Source organism: Tiliqua scincoides, chromosome 1 (genome assembly GCF_035046505.1).
Source record: "Tiliqua scincoides isolate rTilSci1 chromosome 1, rTilSci1.hap2, whole genome shotgun sequence".
Classification (NCBI taxonomy): domain Eukaryota; kingdom Metazoa; phylum Chordata; class Lepidosauria; order Squamata; family Scincidae; genus Tiliqua; species Tiliqua scincoides.
The window spans coordinates 38,775,685-38,792,031 of record NC_089821.1 but is presented as its reverse complement, the minus strand read 5'-3'; the positions used below and the strand labels follow the sequence as shown (position 1 = coordinate 38,792,031).

General features: G+C 44.2%; 1 protein-coding gene across 1 annotated transcript in view; it reads right to left on the bottom strand.

Moving 5' to 3' along the window:
- The window catches only part of LUZP2 (leucine zipper protein 2), a 221,576-nt gene that overhangs the window by 180,829 nt on the left and 24,400 nt on the right, over window positions 1–16,347 (bottom strand). The window contains exon 2 of the mRNA XM_066639890.1: window positions 15,845–15,907. Coding sequence (XP_066495987.1) covers window positions 15,845–15,907 — 63 coding nt within the window. The remainder of the gene's footprint in view (window positions 1–15,844; window positions 15,908–16,347) is intronic.

The following is a 16,347-nucleotide window of genomic DNA, read 5'->3' as shown; positions in this document are numbered from 1 at the left end:
CATAACACAGGGCCCAACCCTATCCAATTTTCCAGAAAAGATGCACCTGTGTCAAGATGCCTGCATCCTGGTGGGGAAGCAGTCACAGAGGCTGCTCCAAGATAAGGGAATGTTCGTTCCCTTACCTCGGGGCTGCATGGCGGCTGCACCAGTGCTGAAAAGTTGGATAGGATTGGGTCCACAATTTATTAAACAGAGGTTACTCATTATCTGTGAAGTTTGGACAATGACTAAGGCAATTCATCAACAGGGTCTGATTTCTACAGAGAGAATTAATATGGAATTAATGTCATCGGCAATAACGACAAACAGTACCTAGGCGATTAGTATAAATGTCTGTTCTCTTATAAACAGTTTGAAAATCTAGGGCCATCTGGCATCTTGAGCTTGTCAAAGTAGACTTCTAGGCTGTAATGCAGAAGGCTCTCAGAAGCAATGCCAGTTGGTCTTTGGGGAGGAGAGGCAATATAGCATGTTCAATATAGCATATTGATGCTCTCAGTATAGAATGCTCTCAAGTGGGGGAGACCATCATCTTGTAGCAAGCCCAAACAGAAAGTGTAGACAGGAAGAAACTACCCTCAGTCTTTGTGCCAGCAGCAAAGCTTTCCACCCACTTATTTAGCAGGTGAGATGAGGGAATGGAAGTGAGGGTGAACCTGACTTGTCCCAGGACCCAGTGCTAGCCCTCAGACTCTGTACCCAGAGACGCCTGAGGGGGGACATGATTGAGACATACAAAATTATGCAGGGGATGGACAATGTGGATAGAGAGATGCTCTTTACACTCTCACATAACACCAGAATCAGGGGACATCTTGTCTGTTGGGAGAACAGACAAGAGAAAATATTTCTTTACTCAGCGTGTGGTTGGTCTGTGGAACTGCTTTCCACAGGATGTGGTGACGGCATCTGGCCTGGATGCCTTTAAAAGGGGATTGGACAAGTTTCTGGAGGAAAAGTCCATTACGGGTTACAAGCCATGATGTGTATGTGCAACCTCCTGATTTTAGAAATGGACTATGTCAGAATGCCAGATGCAAGGGAGGGCACCAGGATGAGGTCTCTTGTTATCTGGTTTGCTCCCTGGGGCATTTGGTGGGCCGCTGTGAGATACAGGAAGCTGGACTGGATGGGCCTATGGCCTGATCCAGTGGGGCTGTTCTTATGTTCTCTATTTTAATATCTCTTCCCAGAAAAGAAGATGTAGGTTAATGTCAATTACAATAGGAGAAAAATCCAGGAAAAAATTATTCAACTGTATGAAGAGGAAAACAAAGACTAATTGCAGTGGTAATTTATGTGAGAGAAAACCCAGAAAACATAATCTATTCTTATATAGTATAGATTACTATAAAATCTCAGTTTAAATCTCATACTGGAGGTTGTCTCTTCACTCAAATCATTCAGTTTTGCAGTGTGGATACCATGTATTTGTAAAACTCAAAAGCCACTCTGGATTCTTCTTCTGGAATCCAGCTTCTCACCTCTTCATGAGTCAATATTCTGGAGCAAACCACACCACCAATTCACCTCCCATAACTATTGTTGGCATCCTTCAGTCTTGGAAGACTGTGTTGTCATGCTCTGAATGGTGGTTCTGGAACAGAGTGTCCTCTCCAGTGCGCGAAGCCTGGGTAAAGTAGGTATGGAGGATAGGCTGTTACCCATGCAGCAAATCCCCCCTCTCCACGTCGCTGAAATGGTCCAATGGAAAGGCAGAGGCCAATACGGTTGGTTCCAGCGGTGTCGCAGGAGTTGCCAGAACGTGATTGTGTTCAGCCATGAACTGCCTCAGGGACTCCGGCTCCTGATTTTGCCTTGAGGTTGACTCCTGAAGCCTTTTCCATAACTGGATGTAGCCACAAGGCAGTGGAGGTTTGGGATCAGAGTTTTCCTTCTCTCAGATGAGCTGCCTTCCCAGGCTGATGAGTCCCATCTACCCGGTAGCTGTTAGTCACCTTTTACAACAAGTACAGCCAAACTGAGGGCCTATTCTTATCCCCAGCCCCCAGGGGTAACTATGGAGGTCATTATCCCATAACTATGGAGGTCGTTATTTACCTCTTTCCACCCCATGCATGTGACTACAGCATGTGAGGAACTTCTGGGCAGCAACTGGTGGCTTAGATCAGCTAGTCACGGAGCCCACCAGAGGACAGGTGACTCTGGATTTAATTTTGTGCGGTACGCAGGACCTGGTTAGAGATGTAAACGTTACTGAGCCATTGGGGAACAGTGATCATGCTGCGATCCGTTTTGACGTGCACGTTGGGGGAAGAATACCAGGCAAATCTCTAACAAAAACCCTTGACTTCCGACGGGCGGACTTCCCTCAAATGAGGAGGCTGGTTAGAAGGAGGTTGAAAGGGAGGGTAAAAAGAGTCCAGTCTCTCCAGAGTGCATGGAGGCTGCTTAAAACAACAGTAATAGAGGCCCAGCAGAGGTGTATACCGCAAAGAAAGAAGGGTTCCACTAAATCCAGGAGAGTGCCCGCATGGCTAACCAGCCAAGTTAGAGAGGCTGTGAAGGGCAAGGAAGCTTCCTTCCGTAAATGGAAGTCTTGCCCTAATGAAGAGAATAAAAAGGAACATAAACTGTGGCAAAAGAAATGTAAGAAGGTGATAGGGGAGGCCAAGCGAGACTATGAGGAACGCATGGCCAGCAACATTAAGGGGAATAATAAAAGCTTCTTCAAATATGTTAGAAGCAGGAAACCCGCCAGAGAAGCGGTTGGCCCTCTGGATGGTGAGGGAGGGAAAGGGGAGATAAAAGGACACTTAGAGATGGCAGAGAAATTAAATGAGTTCTTTGCATCTGTCTTCACGGCAGAAGACCTCGGGCAGATACCGCTACCCGAACAGCCCCTCCTAACCGAGGAGTTAAGTCAGATAGAGGTTAAAAGAGAAGATGTTTCAGACCTCATTGATAAATTAAAGATCAATAAGTCACCGGGCCCTGATGGCATCCACCCAAGGGTTATTAAGGAATTGAAGAATGAAGTTGCAGATCTCTTGACTAAGGTATGCAACTTGTCCCTCAAAACGGCCACAGTGCCAGAAGATTGGAGGATAGCAAATGTCACGCCTATCTTTAAAAAGGGAAAGAGGGGGGACCCGGGAAACTATAGGCCGGTCAGCCTAACATCCATACCGGGTAAGATGGTGGAATGCCTCATCAAAGATAGGATCTCAAAACACATAGACGAACAGGCCTTGCTGAGGGAGAGTTAGCATGGCTTCTGTAAGGGTAAGTCTTGCCTCACAAACCTTATAGAATTCTTTGAAAAGGTCAACAGGCATGTGGATGCGGGAGAACCCGTGGACATTATATATCTGGACTTTCAGAAGGCGTTCGACACGGTCCCTCACCAAAGGCTACTGAAAAAACTCCACAGTCAGGGAATTAGAGGACAGGTCCTCTCGTGGATTGAGAACTGGTTGGAGGCCAGGAAGCAGAGAGTGGGTGTCAATGGGCAATTTTCACAATGGAGAGAGGTGAAAAGCGGTGTGCCCCAAGGATCTGTCCTGGGACCGGTGCTTTTCAACCTCTTCATAAATGACCTGGAGACAGGGTTGAGCAGTGAAGTGGCTAAGTTTGCAGACGACACCAAACTTTTCCGAGTGGTAAAGACCAGAAGTGATTGTGAGGAGCTCCAGAAGGATCTCTCCAGACTGGCAGAATGGGCAGCAAAATGGCAGATGCGCTTCAATGTCAGTAAGTGTAAAGTCATGCACATTGGGGCAAAAAATCAAAACTTTAGATATAGGCTGATGGGTTCTGAGCTGTCTGTGGCAGATCAGGAGAGAGATCTTGGGGTGGTGGTGGACAGGTCAATGAAAGTGTCGACCCAATGTGCGGTGGCAGTGAAGAAGGCCAATTCTATGCTTGGGATCATTAGGAAGGGTATTGAGAACAAAACGGTTAGTATTATAATGCCGTTATACAAATCGATGGTAAGGCCACACCTGGAGTATTGTGTCCAGTTCTGGTCGCCGCATCTCAAAAAAGACATAGTGGAAATGGAAAAGGTGCAAAAGAGAGCGACTAAGATGATTACGGGGCTGGAGCACCTTCCTTATGAGGAAAGGCTACGGCGTTTGGGCCTCTTCAGCCTAGAAAAGAGACGCTTGAGGGGGGACATGATTGAGACATACAAAATTATGCAGGGGATGGACAGAGTGGATAGGGAGATGCTCTTTACACTCTCACATAATACCAGAACCAGGGGACATCCACTAAAATTGAGTGTTGGGCGGGTTAGCACAGACAAAAGAAAATATTTCTTTACTCAGCGCGTGGTCGGTCTGTGGAACTCCTTACCACAGGATGTGGTGCTGGCGTCTAGCCTAGACGCCTTTAAAAGGGGATTGGACAAGTTTCTGGAGGAAAAATCCATTATGGGGTACAAGCCATGATGTGTATGCGCAACCTCCTGATTTTAGGAATGGGTTAAGTCAGAATGCCAGATGTAGGGGAGAGCACCAGGATGAGGTCTCTTGTTATCTGGTGTGCTCCCTGGGGCATTTGGTGGGCCGCTGTGAGATACAGGAAGCTGGACTAGATGGGCCTATGGCCTGATCCAGTGGGGCTGTTCTTATGTTCTTATGTTCTTAAGTGGGTGTGAAGGAGGTCTCAGGAGTGCTGTCATGTGGCTCATGGGCATCCCTGTGCCATTCTGTTCCCAGCAAGCAAGGAACCCCACCTGTGTCTAGTCTGAGGTTACCTGGCCTCCAACAACGATCTCCATAGTTATGGGAGGTGAACTGGTGGTGTGATTTGCTCCAGAATATTGACTCATGAGGGCTGCGTAGGTATTTCTGGCTTACTCAAGTATAGCTGAGAAATGCCTATCTCAGAGTGAACTCATGCCTATAGCAGAGTGTGCTAACCCCTTGGTTAGCCAGGTAGGACACGACTAGCACGTATAGTGCAGGGCAAGGATGAAGAATCAGGACCTGTTGTCTGCCTTTAGGTAAGCAAGATTGGGGGCAGGGTCTAGAATTGGTCTCCAGAAGCTATCTGGCTCAGGGATACAGATGGGGATACCTTCATGCTTGAATTGGGATCTCTACCTTAAAGGCTGCCCAGCTTCAGGGCGGTTGAACAGTTTCCTTGATCTCCCTTTGCAGGGACTGATTGAGTCAAACTGAGAGAACTGCAAGGTGGTCTTAGGTTTGCAGCCAGGACGATTTTTTTTTTCCTAAAGGAAGGTTTCGGAGTGATAATTTCCAAGTTAGTTGTTTGCATGGAAGCACCTGAAACCGGGCCCATTGTATGGTATTAAATTTTAAAAATTGGACCCACTTCCACCAAAACTCAGTGTCACATTTACAGTATTGTTTGGAGGGATACCTGGGCAATGACAGTAACACCGAAGTAGTTTCCTTGCAGGGTATTCTCTCACTATCCTGGAATGTGTGCATGAAGGGATTATAGGAGTGGTGTCAATCACAAAGTTCCTTTCCACATAACATTCATCTGATTGGTAAAGTGAAGATGAGGTCATAGTTCAGAAAATCCCAGAATCAATGCCCAACACCAGCCATTTTCAACCACTGTGCCGTGGCACACTGGTGTGCCGCAAATGGTCCCCAGGTGTGCCGCAGGAATTTGGGAGAGGGTCATTTATCAATAGCACCATTAGGGGATGTGAGCCCCCATTGATAGCACAGTGTACCTTGTCAATTGTCAAAAATCTAATGGTGTGCCTTGACCATTTTAGTGCCTTGCCAGTGTGTCACAAGATGAAAAAGGTTGAAAAATCACTACCCTACCCCTTTGAGTAAACCTTGCAAACAACTCTGTTAAGAACTAGATAGCTGCTAGAAGTCAGAATAGGCAACACTGAGACAAATAGATGAGCACTCAAGACAGTTTCATATGTTCGTATGTTAAAGGTACATGACATGGGAAATGATCATGTCATTGGTCTTCCTGCATTATGCACATATTAGTAGAATGGAATGGAGTGCATATGTAAAGTGAACTGTGACTACTGCCAGTAACTGTATTCTTATACACTTCTTACACCAGGGGACCCGCATTGAGCCAGATTCTTGGATATAAAATCTGTGGATAAACAGGCTCAACCTGTAGTTCTAAGAGGGGAAGTTAAATGAATTTTCTAAGCTTTTGTAAAGTTTTACAATTCCCAATTGTTGTTTTGTTTCTTTTGTGGGAAGAGAATCGAGGGCCAATTAATTTGTATGGAAGTGAAATACCTTTGTAGTGTAGACCACCACGTGAATAACCATTTCTCTTCAGCAGTCTATGAAGTCTATGAAAATTCCATTACTGTACATGAGCTGAACTGCTAGGAAGTTTATCTAATGATAAATGATTGTAACCAGAATAAGGTCACACAACTGTCATGAACATTTTAAACTGTAGAAAATACCACTTGGCACAGGTGGGGGGGGTAATTATTGACTTTAAATGGAAAGCACTGAAATACCAAATTCCACTGTGCTTCTCAGATCTCTTAACATGCAACCTTATTTTCAAGTGAACTCCAACAGAATAATATTAACCTATTCCATAAATCTCTCAGACACAGTCTATGGAAAATGTATATAAAACATTCAGTGTGAGCTGAATATACTAAATGTTTTATATACAGTTTCCACAGACTGCGTATAAGAGATTTATAAGACTTATCATTTTATATCAGAAAGATTCAAGGATTAAAGCATTCAGACGGGAAGGGGAATTTTATATACAGTTTAAAGCAAATAACCAATGCTTTTTAGGTAATCTTCATAAGAAAGAGTGTGAGAGAGATCATCCATGTTAACAGAAGAAATGTCTGTGCCTCTTTTAATCCTTTCATCCTCAGCTCGATGTTTGACTGGATTTCATTGTCCTTCCTGAACTGCCTGGCTGTACTGTAACCTTGCCTTTCTGAATTAATCTATTCTTCTTTTATCATGTTTTGCACTAGGTAGTAAGTCTGACATGTGAAATCTTCCTCAATTTTCTTCAAACACCTTGTTTTGCTGATTCATAATATATGATTTGGCATCTCTGATGCACTTAAGACTTTAAGAATGTCTATAAATTGGTTGATTTTTTTAAAAACACTACCCTATAGAGTTTTTTCTTTTTCTTTTGGGATACACTGAGAACCAAAGGAAAATAAATCTCTGTGCCCTGGAAAACATATATAGGTGTGCATAACTTAACAGTGGGGATACATTCGCCAATCCCCATTGTTATGTGATTAGGTTGTTAAGCGAAAATTCAGCCCAATCTAGTGCCTTTGTTGTATAAATAGACATTCCCTGCCAGAAACTAGCTGGCTGCACTGGCTACTGGAGATAGATTGCCTCTTTTTTGCATTAAAAGCATCTTTGTTGTGTAAACAGACACTCTGCTGCACTCAGGGAGTCCTGACTGCCTCATTGAGAGCCTCTGTGTGGTGCTTTGACCACTGTTGTATATGCGATCTGCCATTAAGTGGAAGGTTGTTAAGCAACACACACCTGTAGTCTTAATGACTAGTAACCCCAGTGCTGGCCTGATGCCAGTTTGCTAGCGCCTGGGGAAAAGCTCTTCTCCTGGTACTTAACATTTCTATTTCATCATATTTTTGTAAGAGTTCTCCTTTGTTGGAAACAAAACAAAAATCAGTACTGTAACACTCTCATAAACCAACAATACTATGGCAAAAAGATGTATATTTGGGAAACCAGCATCCTCCCATATCACAATACAAGAGAATTTGAACTACACCTGCTTTGGACTTATTCATTTTTAACTGAATAATTTCTCTTTAAGAGAGTCCTTTATAGACTAGGTCGATAAGATTAGACAAGCGTAAGATACTGGATATATTGGAAAAGACAAGCTTAATTTCATAGCATCCCAGTGATCAAAGATCAAAATAGACGGTGGTAATGGCTGGATTAAAGTAAGTATGTAAGCCTGGAAAAATACCCTAATGATCAAGTACCACACTACCTTTGTCTACAGATACTTGTTTAGTTACTTTTGGAAAATTATTACTGAGTTATTAATACGCCTACCAATACATTCTGAACAAACTGAGATACTGAATATAAATAAAAGATGAATCAACTTCTGCAAAAAAAGCATCAGGAGCTTCAAGGACAGAAAACTAGAATATGACATACAGTTCAGGCAATCACATATAAAGCACTCCATATAAGTGAATTGGAAGCATATATGTTGTAGCTGCCCATCCAGTTAAGTATCTGAAAACAATCTTTAGAGCTGTATGGTGAATGGGAAAATTATTCATTCCTGCCATAGGTGGTGATTCGAGAATGTTACTGAATGCTCACTTCTGAGCTGAAACACAATACTTAAAACCAAAAAATATTGCCGTTTTGAAAAATCTGGGGGGGGGGGTATATAGAAAAGAGGATAAAATCCCCCTCCTGTTACACTCTCTCCATAATTTCATGGCCTAGAAATTCCCCCTCTGAGTTTAAAGGAATAAGTTTAAAAGTGAAAAGCCTCAGAATTGCACTGGGGCACTTAAAGCCCAGGTGCCGGAAAATTGAGGCAACTGATTGGCTGCTGAATCAGTTAGGGCATGGCATGGCTGTTGCTGGGGCCAGAAAGGTCTCCCCAGATTCAGACCATTCAGCAAGACCTGCCCGCCCACCTATGTCCAGTCTGAGAATACCTGGTCACTCCATGTGGGGACTGGGTAGGAAATTTTGGCTGGTAACCTGATTGGCCTTGGTTATTGGTTTTTTCGCCTACCCTGGGCTGGCATTTGGTCGTAGTGTTATAGATGTAGTTATTTAAAGGTTTCCCTTGGTGGGGCACGTGGCATGCTGGCTAGGTAGCCAGGAATGGGGGTGGCATGCATGCTGAGGTAAGCAAGGTCAGGTAAGCAAGGTGTCCTTCTTGGGCAGTGCCTGGGTAAAAAGTTTATACTCAAATGGACATACAGATTGAGTCTCGTTATTCAAGAGGGTTCCGTTCCCAGAACTCACTTGGATGGCAAAAATCGCATTAAAGCAAATCCATTTAAAAAACAATGTCCCTTTGCTAGGTGATTTAAAAACAGCCTTGCTGACCTTTGTGATGAAAGACGGAGTCATCAGGCAGACAATCCATCAATCCGTCTTTCTCCAGGCATTTAGAAAGGCTTCACTTCAAGACTGAGACCCCTCCCTTCACCTATGCAAAGTGATTATCTTTCATGTGCTCAGGGAGAAGGGAGGGGTTGCTTGCCTCGAACTGAAGCTAAGTGCCTGGAGAGAGAATGATTGATGGATTGTCACCCAGCTGCCCTATCTTGCATTAACAAGGTTTTTGTTAAACAACTTTTTTTCCTTTAATTGAAAGGGCCCTTCTCATTGCGTTGTGATAAAACTGTGGATGAAAAATCCATGGATAATTAGGTTATACCTGTAGTTAATTCCTGAGGCATGGGGGGGGGGAATGGAGTCAGTTGCTAGGTAGAACCTCTGCTTCTGCTGCTACTGCCATCCGCAATGGTAAGAACAGTAAAAACATGACAAAACTAGACACCCACCACCAACAGACAGCATTATACCATTCCCACCCCCAAGTATACCATACTCAGTCAGGGGTTTAGGATTAATGTCTAAGAGCCTGATCCTGTGGTCCGCGGCACACCTCCATGGCACGGACCACAGTTGCAAATGTGCTGTAAGGCACAGTAGCGGGACTTACCGCCAGGCTTCCGCCGGAGCTGGCTCAGCTCCAGCCGGCGCTGAGCCAGCGCGCGGCGGGCGTCTGCTTTCCGCGGCTTGGCAGTCTCTGACCGCTGGGCTACGGAACGGAGATGGAGCGTGTCCGGGGGCGTCGGAGGAGGCATTCTGGGAAGGGAGAAGGTGTAGCTGGGGGTGTGGGGGAGGAGTTTCAAGGGGGCATGAGCACCTTCGCTTTAGCGGCAACCAAACAGTCACCGCTAAAGTGAGTAGCCCCAATGCGGGGCTGCTTCCCTTACATGGGGGAAGGGGACGACCGTCCCCTCCTTCCGAGGAGCCTCCCGCAGTAGCGCGGGCAGCACTGGATCCGGCGGGAGCCCTCCGTGGAGCCGCCAGGTACTGCAGCTCCGGGCAGCTCAGGATTGGGCTGTAAGCCTTCTGCTGTGGGCAGGATTGGCCATTACCACCTCCATTCACAAAACAGAAGAGTATTATTTCCTCCAAGTATGAACCGATCCCTGCACAGGTTTAGCATTATGTGTGGCGATTCCTGGCATTATCCTGGCAAATTAACACAGACCTTAGTTGAGCACATAAAGGAAGGCTTTACATTTCTTCACTATGCCACCCACCTCCAATATTTTTCAAAGAAATAAGAACTAACAGAATTACCTTGATTATGGTTGTTGGTCCACATACCTGTTGGTGTCAGGTACTAAGTGGTTGGAACAGATCACTGAACACCACTGTGTGAACAAGCATTCACAGTAATGCTCTGCAAGCACTCATTGTCTCCACAAGTGGAACCAATTGGCGCATGCAGCCATTACCACACTAGAAGAGGATATGCTACTGTTTCCTTATTCTCCACTGCATATCTTTACCAGAACATAGTACATGAGAAGAAGCAGAGACTCAGCAACCATTTTCCTAGCTTACTGTGCCGTTTGAACAGCAATTTTCAACCTCACAGCACACACACAAACACACGGTGCTAGAACAGCCAAGGCACATGAACAGTTTTTTTGTTTACAATTACAAGGAACATTGCACTGCATGTGGGGGATTGACGCCCCCAATGGTTCTACTAATAACTGACCCTCTCTCAAATTCCAGCGGTACACCTGTGAATCAACAGCACACCAATGTGCCATGTCACACTGGTTGAAAATAGCTGAGTTAGAACATGACACAGAAGCTTAGCTTGATGTTCCATAGAGCCACTGTCACAATGTAGTGCTCTGCCCTGCCCTCACCTCACATAACAGGCTACTGACCATGGGGGATGGGCAATGCACAGTGTGTCAGTGTTACATCACGCATGGCATTTACAAGCAAAAAGCAGTGGGAAGAAATAGGGAGCACTGGCAGTCTGTCTGAAAAGTCTTGTTAATCCTTCCCACTTTAAGTCCTGTCAAAAATTTAACACATACCATAAGAACTTTCTTTTCCCGTAAGAAAGTCCTGTTCCTGTTTCTTTATCCTTTATTCCTTGAATCCAAAGGGGTTTAGTCATAGCACCATATGGTTGTCAAATCCCAGAAAAGTTCCTTTATAAATGATCAATACAGTTGAACTATAAGCTTAAAGAACATCCACCTGTACTCACTGGACTCTGTGTAGGAGCTTTGTAAAAGACAGGCTGTCCCATATTTGCTGGTGGTGAGCAATTGCGAACCTGGTCCTCTGCCACCCAGGGCCAGGACTGCAAAATGCCCACCTAAGCCTAAACTTCAGAGAAACCTAGAAGTGACATTTTTAGGCCTTCTGAGGGCCAGAGAAGCCTCCCTGGCCCCCAGTAGGCCTTCTGATGCCTCCGGAAAGCCCAAAAAATCACTTCCGGTTGTGATGTTTTTAGGCCTTCTGTAGGTCTAAGAAAAAAAAAAAAGCAGCGGGGGGACGGGTTCATGGTTGTGCCCCAGGGCATTTGCCCCCTGACCTCTCCAGGTACACCAGTAGTAGCAAGCAGCAACTGCACCCAGCAAACAGGAAGGAAATTGTTTGCAAATAGGAAGATTGTTAACTTGTTAGCTGTTGATGCAGTATAAGCAAACAGTGCTGACCACTGCCAACAAATGACTAGTGCAGGTGGTCATTATCCATGAGGGATCCTTTCCTGAGGAAACACCCAGGAAACACCAACCTCTGGTCACAGCTCCAGCACAGCTCTGGTCACCTTCGGTGGGTTCATGCTGAGCCAAGTCTGGCTCAATGTGGGTCCAGGGGACCCGTGTTCAGCCAGATTTGTGGATAAAAAATCCATGGATAAACAGGCTCAACCTGTGTAAAGTCAGGTGAGCAAATAAATATTTTCATGGTCAGTAACACTTGTGGGTTTATATGGATAACTGTATGTATGTACTTTTGCTCTACGTTACATGCTAACAATGTTGTGGTCAAGTAATCTGTGATGGGAACATTTGCTTTCTCCCTTTTTCCAATAGTCATGATTCATCAGCACAATCCCATCAAATGGTGAGCCTCTATCTATATCTTAAAAAAGTAGTTGCACACATCTGTACAAATGTAATCCTTTTTCTATAAAGTGAATATTGCTACTTGCATTCAAAGCAATTTCACTGCAGTTCTAATGGAAAGAAGGTAACACTGAGAATTCATGCTCGGGTGGTGTTCGGGTGCAGGATCAAAATTAGCCTTTAGCCCATGGCTTTTGGGATATCTTTGCACATTACGAGGAAATGATGAGAGCTAAGACATTTGAATTGGAATGTAATATGTAAAGATGGCGTACTAGATATAGACAGGGCTCACATCGTCTGAGAGATGCATGGGGCTAGGGAGGAAAAAACAGTGGCAATCATATTCATGATGCCCATGAAAAATCTATTGTGTACAATCCTGCACAGAGCCTTTCAATGCCTCTTTGGAACTATTAAACAATGGAAAAAGTAAACTTTATGGAATAGCATGATTAGAGCCTAAACAATGCATCGAAACTACCAGGACATTTACAATAAAGACTTCCATTTTGCATTTTTGCTCAGTGAAACATGCTGATGAAAGCACAACTAAGTTATAATCTTGTTTTAAAAAAACAACACAGCATTCATCAAAATTCATTAGGCACTGAACCAATACAGGCAGTCCCCAAGCAGCCGTAAGATCCCATTTCATACCTTTTATTTTCATGCGTTTTTTAAAGCATTTTATGTGAAAAGAGAACTTAAGTTTTGTATGACTCCCTGACAGACATTTTAACACAATTCCCATTGAAAGAGGTTTGTGAGAGTACAGATGGAAAATGAAATTGTCTAGCAGGAGCTAGTGGGTGACAAATGTTCCAGCCAAGCTGATATGTATAATATAAATGGCACAGAAGTTCAAAGCTCTTCATTCTATCTAGTATCAAATGTTTTAAACAGTTGGAGGAGCTGCAAACCCCCAAATGTACTAAAAACTATCGGAAACATTAGACAGAAGCCTAAGTGGGGTTATCTCTTAATGTCACTTCTAGCCTGAAAGAAGAGATTTGGAGCTAATAAAAAACGTTGGCCTTTTTTAAAAAAAAAAAAAAAGTACAAAGATACTTGTTGGTTTTATTGCTGCTGATCTGATTAATTTTGTTTCTATTGTAAGCCTTCTTGGGGACTGTTTGGGTCAGGATTGTGGGTTTTTATAAAGGTTTCTTTTCCAGTTGCATCCCTGTACATGAATGGAGTGAAAGAAATAACAAAAACATTAAGGGTAGGGAAATACACCTGCTGCCTATCAGTGTTGCAGAAGGAACAACAGAGTGTGTTCCTATTTGAAGGTTTTCTAAATTAATCGGGTGCCTATTGAATACTGCCATCTTGGACAGATGCTTGTGCTGCCTATTGGGCTGGCCAACAGAAGGGCATAAATGGCAGCATATGTATGTGAAATGTGGACATATGTATGTGAACAATGGGCAGCCCAGTCCTAAAGCGGCAGCCCCACTGGGTGCAGCAGTAACAAAACAGCTACTGCTGCATTCAGCGCACCACCGAGGCCAGAGGTCTCCTCAGGGGAAGTCCAAAGCCCCAAAATGGGGCTTCTCAAGTCTGTGTCAGCTATTTTGCCAGCACAAAATTGAGAAACTTGGGCCATGTCGTGTCCCACCCCCTTCTGTCCTGGTTCTTCCCCCTGTACCGCCCTCTTCACACCCTGTTCCACCCACTCCCTGCCTCCAATGTGCTGCAAAACTATTTACTGCCAGCCAGCACTGCTGGGGCACTGGCTGGTTCTCCATGCGGCGCTGAGGCGCAGCGCAAAGTGGTCCACCTCTCCGGGTGCCACAGATGTGCATTATGGCACATTTGTGACAGCCAATGCTGTTGCTGGAGCTCAGCACCGGGGCTGAGAGTATTTAGGATTGGGCTCCAAGTAGGCAAAAAACAATTTGCAGGGGACATCAGTTATGTCAGTCACTAGCAGTAGAGGCCAGTGTCTAACAGAGGTGGCTGCAAACATCACTCACAGTGGCATTTCTTAGGATCAGATTTTCCCATTCTGCATATTATACCAGTGATGCAGTTGTGACAGAGAAGTGAAAAAAATCATGTGGATATTTTCTATATTACTTTCAGTGATATATAGAATCATAGAGTTGGAAGGGACCCACAAGGCCATTTAGTCCAAACCTCAGCCTGTAGCAGATAAACCCTGCAGAACTGGGGTTGGCAACCTTTTTGTTGAAAGGGGCTGGACATTTGGGGGTGACAAAATCAAATCACCACCAAAATTCTGGGTTGCTGAGTACCTGGAAGTAGCCTACACAGAGCATGGCTTGTGCGTCTGACAGGGAATGGCAGAACCGCCTGCCCAGGTGACCAGATATAATGGAGGTCAGAGTGCATATACCTTTAATCACTGTATAGACAAGGGAATTTTGGCAGGTGCAGCTCAAAATGGAAAGGTTTAAAAAGCTGCACCTGCCAAAATTATCTCTTCTCTACAACGGTTGAAGGTATAGGAACTCTGTCTTCCATTGTGTTTGGTCATCCTACACCCACCGAGACTTGCTGAGCCTCTCTGGCACACAACAGCACAGGGACTCCACAAGCCTGGGTGGGTGACTCTGCCATTCCTAGTTAGGCAAGTGGTTACTTAGGCGGGAGGCTTTGCCTCCCAAGCCAAGCTCCATGAGGGCCGTATTACTTCGGCTGATGGGCTAGATTCAGTCTATGGGTCATAGGTTGCCAATACCTACCCTAGAGTATCTTCATCAGGTGCCTGTCAAGCCTCTGCTTGAAGGTCTCCACCAAGAGACAATCCATCACCTCCCTCGGAAGCTGTTCCACTGCTAAACCATCTTTATCATCAATAATTTCTTCCTGATGTCCAACCAAAATCTCATCTCCAGCAGTTTGTACCCATTTGATTTAGTTCTACTCTCAAAAGCTGTGAAGAACAAATTTGTTCCGTATGATAGCCCTTCAGATATCTGAAGAGAACTATCATATTCCCTTTCAGCCTTCTCTTCTCCAGGCTAAACATACTAAGTTCCCACAACATTTCCTCACAAGGTTTGTCCTCCAGAGCTCTGCTCATCCTCCTCACTCATCTACATGAAAGATATCAGTAAAAATGCAGCTAAATTTAAATGAACAACAAAGGTGATCAACAGCGCAATCCTATCAAAACCACCCCACCCTTGCAGCCACGTCACAGGAGCACACGCTGCATCCTGCAGGAGAAGAACATAAGAACAGCCCCAATGGATCAGGCCCATCTAATCCAGCTTCCTGTATCTGGCCCACCAAATGCCTCAGGGAGCACATAAGACAACAAGAGACCTGCATCCTGGTGCTCTCCCTTGCATCTGGCATTCTGGCGTAGCCCATTTCTAAAATCAGGAGGTTGCACATACCCATTATGGCTTGTAACCAGTAGTGGATTTTTCCACCAGAAACTTGTCCAATTCCCTTTTAAAGGCATCTAGGCCAGATGCCATCACCACATGCTGTGGCAAGGAGTTCCACAGACCAACTACATGCTAAGTAAAGAAATATTTTCTTTTGTCTGTCCTAACACTCCCAACACTCAATTTTAGGAGCCGTCCCAGAAGTCTTCTCCAAGTAAGGGAACATTTCCACATTAAAAACAAAAAAACCACAAATGTGTATACAAATGATTGAAGTTATATCTCATTTATACCTAATATAACCAGTTGTTTAAAATATGTTTCTGACCATTGACGGTTCTCTTACCTCATTTTGGAGATCCCTGATCATTTTGCTCTTCCTCTCCATTTCAGTCTTCAAAAAGTTAATCTAAAAATGTTAAAGAGTTATTAGATAGGTCTGTTCCATAAACAGGCAGATACATGCATTAAAAGCATTTTCATCAGAGACATCTCTTTGCTTTTGATAGGTCAGAGTATCGCTTGAGATCTTCCCAAGAAAGAATATTTTGCTTTGTCTTTCAAACTTGTTCCATTGCTAAGCTTTTACTATCTATCTATCTATCTATCTATCTATCTATCTATCTATCTATCTATCTATCTATCTATCTATCTATCTATCTATCTATCTATCTATCAATCAAAGGCTCTGTCCTTTGAGGAGTTTACCAATCTAGGATATAAGTGGTGAGAATCACATATTGGAATCATCCCTCACCATTTTTAAAAATACATGGAGAATTCGAAATTAGAGGAAAACTAAGCCAGAATTCTTGGAACCCCAGTTTTCCACATGGTGAATTTTGAGAG